The sequence below is a fragment of the Musa acuminata genome, chromosome BXJ2-4, assembly GCF_036884655.1.
Source record: "Musa acuminata AAA Group cultivar baxijiao chromosome BXJ2-4, Cavendish_Baxijiao_AAA, whole genome shotgun sequence".
Taxonomy (NCBI): Eukaryota; Viridiplantae; Streptophyta; class Magnoliopsida; order Zingiberales; family Musaceae; genus Musa; species Musa acuminata.
In genome coordinates, this window is record NC_088341.1 from 8,872,099 (window position 1) to 8,881,352 (window position 9,254).

General features: G+C 39.4%; 2 protein-coding genes across 2 annotated transcripts; one reads left to right on the plus strand and one right to left on the minus strand.

Annotated features, from left to right (window-relative positions):
- Positions 1 to 168: 168 nt before the first annotated feature.
- On the minus strand, positions 169 to 841 carry LOC135608988 (agamous-like MADS-box protein AGL61). Its single transcript, XM_065102078.1, has one exon. The coding sequence runs from the start codon at positions 632 to 634 to the stop codon at positions 176 to 178; it is 459 nt and encodes a 152-aa protein (XP_064958150.1). The 5' UTR covers positions 635 to 841; the 3' UTR covers positions 169 to 175.
- A 1,039-nt stretch (positions 842 to 1,880) lies between these two features.
- LOC103981232 (uncharacterized) lies at positions 1,881 to 9,161 on the plus strand. The gene is made up of 12 exons (XM_009397885.3): positions 1,881 to 2,368; positions 3,245 to 3,513; positions 3,588 to 3,662; positions 3,765 to 3,823; positions 3,909 to 4,044; positions 4,205 to 4,301; positions 4,445 to 4,511; positions 5,100 to 5,198; positions 6,198 to 6,287; positions 7,052 to 7,206; positions 7,699 to 7,800; positions 8,767 to 9,161. Exons 2-12 carry the CDS (start codon positions 3,261 to 3,263, stop codon positions 8,858 to 8,860), a joined length of 1,227 nt encoding a protein of 408 aa, XP_009396160.2. The 5' UTR covers positions 1,881 to 2,368; positions 3,245 to 3,260; the 3' UTR covers positions 8,861 to 9,161.
- The last annotated feature ends 93 nt before the right edge of the window (positions 9,162 to 9,254 follow it).

The window sequence follows — 9,254 nt, forward strand, 5'->3', positions numbered from 1 at the left end:
TTGAGAAAAAAAAATAATTGAAGCATCCAAAGAAATAAAACCAAAGAATCAAGTGACAGGAGGGGTACCAAAACTGTGGCTTCCTGCATTGAAACCAGCAACCCCACTCCCAGCAAGAGTACCTTTCTCTGCCTTCACTCGAGCCCAAACGGGGATGTCGTCCACGGTACCAATGTCATCCAACCACGTCGGCCTTCGCCAGCACGAGCCTCCGCAGCTTCTCCAACTCCTCCACCCCGCGCTGCAGCTCCTCCAGCACCGCCCCGCGGTGGGGCTCCGCGGCGCGCTCATCGCCCTCCCCGAGCAGGAGCGCACGCATCTGCACCAACTCCTGCATCCCGCCCAGACCTGCACGGTCCCGGAACTGGCCGACGAGGAAGCGGCGAAGGACCTCGTCGACGGAGGGATAGGAGTAGGCGTAGGGTCGGCCGGAAGGGGAGAAGACGATGACGGCGGCGTGGGCGCCGGTGTGGGCGCAGAGCTCCGCGGCCATGACGAAGAGGCCCTTACGGCGCTTGCTGAAGGTCACGGCGCGACGCTCGGGGTTCTCGATCTTCTTAATGCGGATTTTTTGCCGGCCTCGACTCGTGCGCTTACTTTTCACCGCCGATGCCATTGCTAACGCAGGTTCCATGGGTAGGATCAAGAGAGACTAGAGAACATATGGTTGTACGTTGCTCCGGCATCGTCGTTATAATCAGAGTACTGCAGGCAGGACTCCAACTCGGTTCCAGAAGTAGGGCTTAGGATGCTTAGGTCGAGGACAGGACTCCAACTCGGTTCCAGAGGGCTTAGGATGCTTAGTCCAGGACTCCAACTCGGTTCCAGAAGTAGGGCTTAGGATGCTTAGGTCGAGGACAGGACTCCAACTCGGTTCCAGAAGTAGGGCTTAGGATGCTTAGGTCGAGGAGAGAGAGAGAGTAGGTTTATTTCCGGAGGAGAGAGACTGAGTAGGTTTCCTTTTTAAGGTCAGACAGTGCCCAAAAAAGTAAGGCGGATTCCGTATAATTTTATAAAGTAGAAATATAGAAACGGATTCCAGTGGAAACGGAATCTTACAAGCGTGATTCTTGAATCATAATAAAGAATTGAATGGATATTTCACTTTAAAAAGTTGGGTGAATTCTAACAAAAAAAAAATATAAGTTTAATTTTTTTTCGTGGACAAACGGCATAACTTTTAAAAAAAATTAAATAATATTTTTTAAAAATAATTATCCTACCCTATCATTATGTTTTGTTCTCCTTTTGTTCTAGTAATCATACTTTCTTGGTCACTTACTGTTCGCGCATGGGCTAGTGCTGTTGATCACCCTTCTCCCCTTTTTTGATTGCTTACACTTTCGCACACAGATTGATCCTATTAGTTGATCACTCCCCCCTCCTTCGGTAACATGTACCTCCGCACATGGATTGACTTCATCGATCGTTTTCTTCTACGTGTATTACGTGTATAAGCAAACCTCGTTGGTCTCCTCCTCCTTTCTCTTAGTTATATATATCTTTGTGCATAAGCTGATCTCACCACCAATCGTATTCTTTCCCTGATCTTTTGTGTCTCCGCTCGTAGATTGATCTATTGGGTATCCTCCTTTATTCGAAAAATAATCAGATTTTTAAAATTACAATGCTATAGTCATTTCAATGGTAAGCGGTCTATTTAAATTTTTTTAAAAGTTCAAATATTTTGTGAGAAATTATCAGACTAAGCAGTTTTTTTTTTCAATAATTCGATCAAAAAATTCTAGTTGATTTTTTTACCTTGGGGCGCCTCAAAATATCCTATCATCCTCCATTGGTCGTCCCGACCATCACCGTCGCACCCGACCATCGTCACCGCTGTCGTTGCCCATGGGTGACACCGCCTCATGAAGGTGGACGGGGAAGGGAGGAGGGGAAGGAGGCAACGAGCGACACCATCTCACGGTGGGGTGGAGGCGACGACGGTGTTGGCGATGGAGGGCGAAGGGGCAGTTTCGTCAAATTGATAAAAGAAATATATATATATATATATATACCGCCCAGGTTGAACATCGTTTAGATTAATAAGCATGATGAAGTAACATGATCGATCCATCTCTCGTCTGATGTGCAGCAGAGCGGGTCCAAGCGAAGGCTCTCGACATTCCTCTTCTCTTTTCCGCTCCACTCCGCCCTACTCCTGTCCTCTCCTCCCCTCTGCCGGCCTCGCCGTATTCTAGGGCTTCTTCCCTCTCTGATAAACAAGGCCGGGAATCTACTTTTGTCGAGGGAAATTCTCTAATTCCCGTGAACCTAGGGTTTGCCCACCTGGTGGATCTGGAGGCGAACGTTTCTTCTTTCACAGTGGAGGAAGTGTGCGATGAGATCTGAATCCCGTGGCTGCCAGGTGACCTCTCTTCGTCCCACACTCTTTCTCGAATCGTCTCTCTCGCTGAAAGCTTAAGTTAGTGGCTTGCTGTCGATTCGTGCTAGCTCGAATTATTTCTAAGTTGCAAAATTTCCCAAGTTCAGCGGGAAATGCAATTCTACCGGCGATTTCTTTTAATTTACTCTTCACTCGCATGCTTGAATTGCTTGTTTGGAAATCCTTTACTCGACCTTCTCCCAAGAGTCTGATCTGCTTCGCTTTCAAGTTCGTTTCTGATTTCTTCAAGTGAAAGCTTTTTGGATGGGTGGAGTTAAAAGGAATCTCCTTTTCGGTTCTGCTTTTAGTGCCCCCTTTTCTCTTCCCTTGTTTGTTTGTTTGGTGTCCTTCTGCCGTGCGAATCTGCAGCGCAGAGAACAAGAGACGTGTCAATTGAGCGTCTGGTTGGCCGAGAAAAAGTGACTAGAACAGTCGATTGAATGCGTTAGCGTTGATGGACTTGTGGAATTGGCCCGACTGCGAGTTTTCTGGACTATCCACTCCTTACGTAATCCCCGTGAGTCACCTATAACTTTGGTCGTCGGCGTTTATTTAATCCGTGCCGCGTTTGGTTGACCTCAAGATTGTTATGCCACGTTTCAGTTCTCCCTGGTGGATGCCTTTCGTCGGCAAGCATGGAAGTGTAGTCATCTCATGTGTTGTGTGGGAGATCTTTTAGCTTTATTTCAACATTTTGTCGCGTTATTGATGATTGAGGGGCGCACTTTCCTTCCTCCATTAGCTTCGTTGTTGTCTTATGAGTGATTGGTGTATTATTTCCTTGTTGCCTTATGAGGTTCGATTTATTGTTTGATGACTGTTGGGCACTCAGAGTTAGTCCATTTTGCATTCTGGCAGAAGTAAGTTCCGGAACATGGGATGCCTGTCTTCGAGACCAAAAGATGCAGCTGGAAACAGGAGAAGGCCAGGGAACGTTGGAGAGGTGGCAGTGTTTGTGCCAGGCCTGCGAGTCCCTAAGGATGTGGACTTCTTTCAGTCACTGGGTGACAGATTGCCGAGGAGTTTAGTCGAACGCCTCTCAGCCCTGAGAACCAGAATAGTAGTCATGGCTGCTCAAGAGGCACCAACTGTGACGAAGCCTAGGAGGAAAACAGCCACGCAACATGGTCAGCTTATTCAGATCTGATGGACCTTCGTCTGGTTTGGCTAATCTGACACATAATAGTTCTCTTTAATGCAGGAGGTTCGAGTTTGGCTGATCTGCTGCAGGCTCTGGAAGACTACTTACCTGTCCTACTGGGATTGGTAAAAGATGGTAATCCGGTTCATTTGTTTTATGAAAATGATTTGTAGATTCAAGTTATATTTATTCAATGTGTTTCCAACTCTTGACAGTTGTATGAACTACAATTTACAGGAAGTCAACTAACAGATAAAGTGCAGTTTGTATGGGCTAACCAGGAGGATAATGAAGAGGTAGTGTAATGTGTTAGTTGCACTCCCTATCAAATACTCATCCTAGGGTGAGAAGAAGCAGACCTGATGGCTGATTCTGTTGCAGGAAACGAAAATGGCAAATGCTTGGTATGAGGTGCTTTCAGTTCTGCACTTGATGGCCATGCTGTGTCTCTCTGAGGCCAACTCATTGCTTCTTCCAAAAATTTTTAGTGATGGACGTCAGCTAAACGTATCGGAAGGTGGGTGCTAATATCTAGATTTAAGGAAAAAATAAAGCACCATCACATTTTAATAATTTTACCTCACATAATTATTTCATGATGTGAAATTTTACTTCTTTATGGAAGATATATGAATCTATTTATAAAAACATACTACAGTTTTGCATTTCTTTTACAGAGAGCAGGAGGAACTCTATTGATATATTATTGAAGGCAGCAGGTTATCTCGATTGTGCTATTCAGCATGTTTTTCCTAGACTTCCTCCTGATCTTAGGTTAACATCTCATGAGATTTTATCCATAAAGATTATTTTTGTTTATTTACTTGATATATCATGTTCTCTCTTGAAGATGCTTGATTGGTTTCTTTTTTTTTGAGATTGACATGTCCTGAATTTTCTGCCATAACTATTTGTAGGAAAGATCTTCCTGTTGACCTTGCTGAAGGAGTACTCCAATCTCTTCGCATGCAAGCAATGGGTCAGGTACTTATTCTCTTTTAGTTATAATGCATAAACTGATTCTGTGGGATAAAATAACTTTATTCTACTGCCAATGTTTCCTTTTCTGGTTGTACCTATTGTTTTAATTTTGAACAATCTGAGCTACATTTTTATTCTTGAGTAGAGATGATCTTTCCATACATGCTGTTTTAATAAGTTCTCAATGTTGAATTGAATGATTTGAATGTGATTTGGACACAAATTCTGATAATAGTGCTGATAAAACATGTTTCATATCTTTTCTGTATTCACAATGACAATTTATCTATTTTTATCATATGTTGATGTTGGCTAGGAATCAATGATAAACATTATAAAATATGAACTCGTGTAAGACAGAAATTCCATGATCTATGTGATACTATGTTCTTCTTAAATCATAAGCATCGCTAGTTCTGATTCTGGCTCTCTTATAAAGTCATTATATATGCATACCAGTATCTGAATTGGTTGAATTTGCATTAGAATTAGTATGCACCTTGGAAGCACCTGTACTTATGTACATGAGCTAGTCTTTTACTTTGTCTTTGTCTAATTTGGTTTTCTTCTCCATTCTCGTGATTGGTATAGAGTATCGATCTTCAACTAAGGATGGCAATGGGGAGTCCCAGGGCAACACTTGCTGTAAAAAGGAGATTAGCGTGTGAGATGGTCAAGTGCTGGCATGAGGTAGTGCAACATTTTAATCCTTCTATGCGGATCAGGCATCTACAGCTTGTTCCTACTTGCTTTCCAAGTGGAATTTTTCTTTATATTGTCTAATTCCTTTTTCCTCTGAAAGATTTTTTCTGCTACCTCTTATTACAGTGTAATAGTGGTAACATATAAGTTTTATTTTTATTTTTGCTGATTAATAGGCTATTGTAGACCTCACTTATGTGATGTCATTTAATTTTCTCAATATCTTATGTTCCTTTATGTATGTTTATATGGTCTAGGTGTATTTTATTGTTTATATCCATCCCTTGTGCAGTATGTCAAGTTTTTTTTGTTTTTCTATACATGAAGGAGTTTCTGCAAATATGCATGGTGGCAAGTACTGCATTAAGTAGAAGAGAAACTGTTCTTATAGTCTTTATCCAAAATCATGTCTATATGAAGATCATTGATGTTTTATCATTCCTCTAAGACAGTGTAGATCTTCAAGGAAAGATGGACAACTATATGAGTTGTCATTTTCAAACTGCCTACATTAAGCTTACTTTTCCAATAATCACCTATGGATTATATTGGGTACTAAATACCTGTATTTCAACAGTTCTGTGTTCTTATTTTTGTTGTCTCTTATCTTCAAAGTAGCTTTTCTTGAACCTCAGTATTTAGTGTTATGCATGTTATGATGCTTCAGCAACTCATATACAATACTTATTACCAGATTTCTCATTACCAGATTGATTTCCAGTTTATTCCTTGAGCTAGCAGGCACAATATTTAAGTATTACATGCACATTAATTTCATAGTTTCTATGAGTTTATAGAGTGGCATATGGTAGTAGAATTGAGCGATAGCATGAGCTGTGATTCTTGGATTTTTTGTGAATATGTTTTCTTGGCTTTCTTACCACAAGGAGTATGTTGAACATTCGGTTTTACGTGTCATATTTTAGAAGACTGTGTGATGCATGTGGACCTTTAATTCATTTGATGAAAACTGTGTTGGTGGTTCAGGCTGAGAATAACATTACACAGTATCCGTTAACTGAAGGTTGGGGAGGAAAGCATCAACTCTTTATTAAGTGGAAACATGTTGAAGCGAAGGTTAGTTGTTTACTTCCTGTAACTTTGAAAGTTCTTTTTAGTGAATAAACCGATGGTCCAAGAACATTGGCTGGTTTGCAAGTTTTGATATGTGGCTTTGTATATCTACACCTTATGCTGATAAGAGCATGCATTTTAGAGAAAACATGCTTAATTTACAACCATGTTGCACAAGTTGCTGATAGCAATAAGTGCTTAATAGACTTGCAGACGGAACAGTAAATTATCTGTTGTTGACAATGAGAAGTACTTAATAGATTCACTTCCAATTAGTATTTGAAGTATATTCTAGTGCATCAGTCTGGAATCTGCTATTGAGAAGCTGTCTTGGTAAAATTCTCATCAACTTGTTTTGAGGTTAAAGTGTTGACAAGGCAGAACCTACACTATGATGCTTATTTATTCGATCTTGATGATTTGGATATGAAGCAATAAGATTTTAGCATGGATTGCTGGTGGTGTAACCGTGTAGAAATAAGCATAAGATTCAGGAATTTGTTATCCGATCAGGTGCTCTGGTTCTTTGTTTCAACTATAATCTCATAATTCATACAGTTTCCGTTGATTTCACGTTATGTAATAGCATCTGGTGGTAATCTTTCTTCACTCAAGTGTCTGTTTGAGATCCATATAACTAGAAATTCATAATTCATACAGTTCCCTTTGATTTCAAGTTATGCAATAGCATCTGATGGTAATCTTTCTTCACTCAAGTGCTTTAGTTTGAGATCCATATATCTAATTGGATTGTTCGACGTCAACAGGCTGCTGCTTATTATTTCCACGGGTTAATCCTTGACGAGGGAAACACAGAGAAATCCCATCGGATGGCTGTCAATGCTCTGCAAGTAGCAGAAGAGTTCCTTCAAGAAAGTAAGAGAGCGTCTGAGGCGTTCAATATGATGCCTCCTACTTCAAGGTGGTTCCCTTACCTTTTCTTGCCACCCATCTTTTACTACGATATAGAGGAATATCATAACGTTTTTTTTTCTTGACTCATAAATAATCATAACTTTTACATGCAAGAAATGTAAGTAGTTGTGTTAAGCAATTCTCATTTCTTTGTTATGAACTCTTGACATTGAAAATGTCAAAGATAAATGAAACAATGGGTAAATTGCAGAGTTTCAAATGAAAAAGAAATGGACATCAAACTAGAATTTGTGTTTATTTTATGTTTGTGACTATTTGAAACAAGAACCTTGACCTAAGATGCAGAGTTTCTAGAGAAATATGGTTGTTTATCTATCAGTATGTAGAAACTTTGAAGCGTATATTAGAAAGAAACATATATTCTTATATTTTTTTTCAGAAAAATCATGGTTGATAATCATAATCTACTAGCTGTTATTTTCTTAAAACTGCACAAATCAAATTGTGTCAAATGTAGTATTTATTCTTTTAAGTACAGGAATCCTCCTCCCTCGGGTTCTATGAAGTATTTGCACGAAAAAATCCCCAAAGATGTGTCCAGCAAGGTTCGGATGAATCAAGATCTCTATAGCCAAGACAGGTACCAACATCTCATTCGACTTTTAGTAGCATTACTTCATTTTTAACCGATAAAGATTCAATTTTAATCACATACCAAGACAAAAAATTTCCATTTCCATGCCTGGCACTGATGTCCGGTAACTCAATAAACATGACCACACTTTTTCCATGCTTCATTCAGTGTTGTGCAAACTGCAGCCTCATAGGCTTAGGACTAAACTTATTGAATTTATCACCTCATATAGCCCATTTCTCTTAAAAGGTTATCATCATGAAGTTGCAGTAGGCTAATTACATATTACTCCTTATACTTGGATCCTATTAACATTGCAGTTCTTGTACTTAAAAAAATTGCATTGGATATCTCTATAATTCTGAAAACAAAACAAATAACCTCATTTGCCCTAACGTCGTTAGTTGCATTGACGAAAAACATAACACGTGACATCACGTGCTTACATCACATGCTGGATCAACACGAAAGTGATAGACAAGAAGATAGTTTTAACATTCCTTCCTTTCTAGCACGTGAGATGTGAAATTATCTTTTTTTTGTTGATAAAGTTGCTGAAAACGAAATAGATGTTTGAAATTATTTTTTTGTCTATCACTTTTGCAAAACTAATCCAACATGTGGTATAGCGTGTTGTGTTTTTCATTAATACAACTAAAGACATTAGGATAAACGAGATTATTTGTTTCATTTTCAAAACTGGATCCTAATATAAATATTTTTAAGTATTGAGACCGTGATTTTAATAGGATCTAAGTACAGAAAGTAACATGTAATTAACCCGGTGCAACTATTACAATTCCTCTGGGAATTAACATTGTTGACCTCTTTCCATCAAAATTATGCCCTACAGCAGATGCATTGCAAATGTTTAACCGTGATTTTGGACTATATATAGTTGTTTTCCAGTAACTTTTACTTGGTGTGATTAAACTTTTGTTGAAACTGTAATAATCTGAGGTCCATTTCCAGGATCCTTGAGAGGGCACCAACATTGCCAGATTTTGCAGTGGCTCTGAAACCAGATGACTATCAACTTACTGCATTGGATCCTTCGTGGAACTAACGGCATCGCGAGAAGAAATAATAATAATAATAATAGAATATGTTAGTTCTGTAATGTATGTCTCAGCTTGAAAGAGTGTGGCCGACTCTCACCAAAAAGCTTGTGAGAAACCAACTCTCCTTCCATTATCTTCCTTGTTCTGCTTTCTTCTCACTTGCGTTCTCTCCTTGCACATCCTGTTTATCTAATAGATCTGTTGTGTACAAAGCGTCACACATTGCATTTAATGTGTAGAAGAACTTTATACAACTTGTATAAAACATCTTTATACAATTCCAAAGTGGCATCCACCTTTTTTTAATATCTTTTTGGAAAGAATAAATGATGAAGATGAATTTTGATTTCAATAATCTGATGAGATCTTTACTGATCAGGCTAATTATCACATTTCCTC

Excerpts from the sequence above, each read along its gene's own strand:
- LOC135608988 (XM_065102078.1), bottom strand. The coding sequence starts at position 634 with ATGGAACCTGCGTTAGCAATGGCATCGGCGGTGAAAAGTAAGCGCACG.
- LOC103981232 (XM_009397885.3), top strand. The coding sequence starts at position 3,261 with ATGGGATGCCTGTCTTCGAGACCAAAAGATGCAGCTGGAAACAGGAGA. Across the intron at positions 3,663-3,764 it reads ACTGGGATTGGTAAAAGATG|GAAGTCAACTAACAGATAAA; the intron begins GTAATCCGGTTC and ends TACAATTTACAG. Across the intron at positions 6,288-7,051 it reads GGAAACATGTTGAAGCGAAG|GCTGCTGCTTATTATTTCCA; the intron begins GTTAGTTGTTTA and ends CGACGTCAACAG.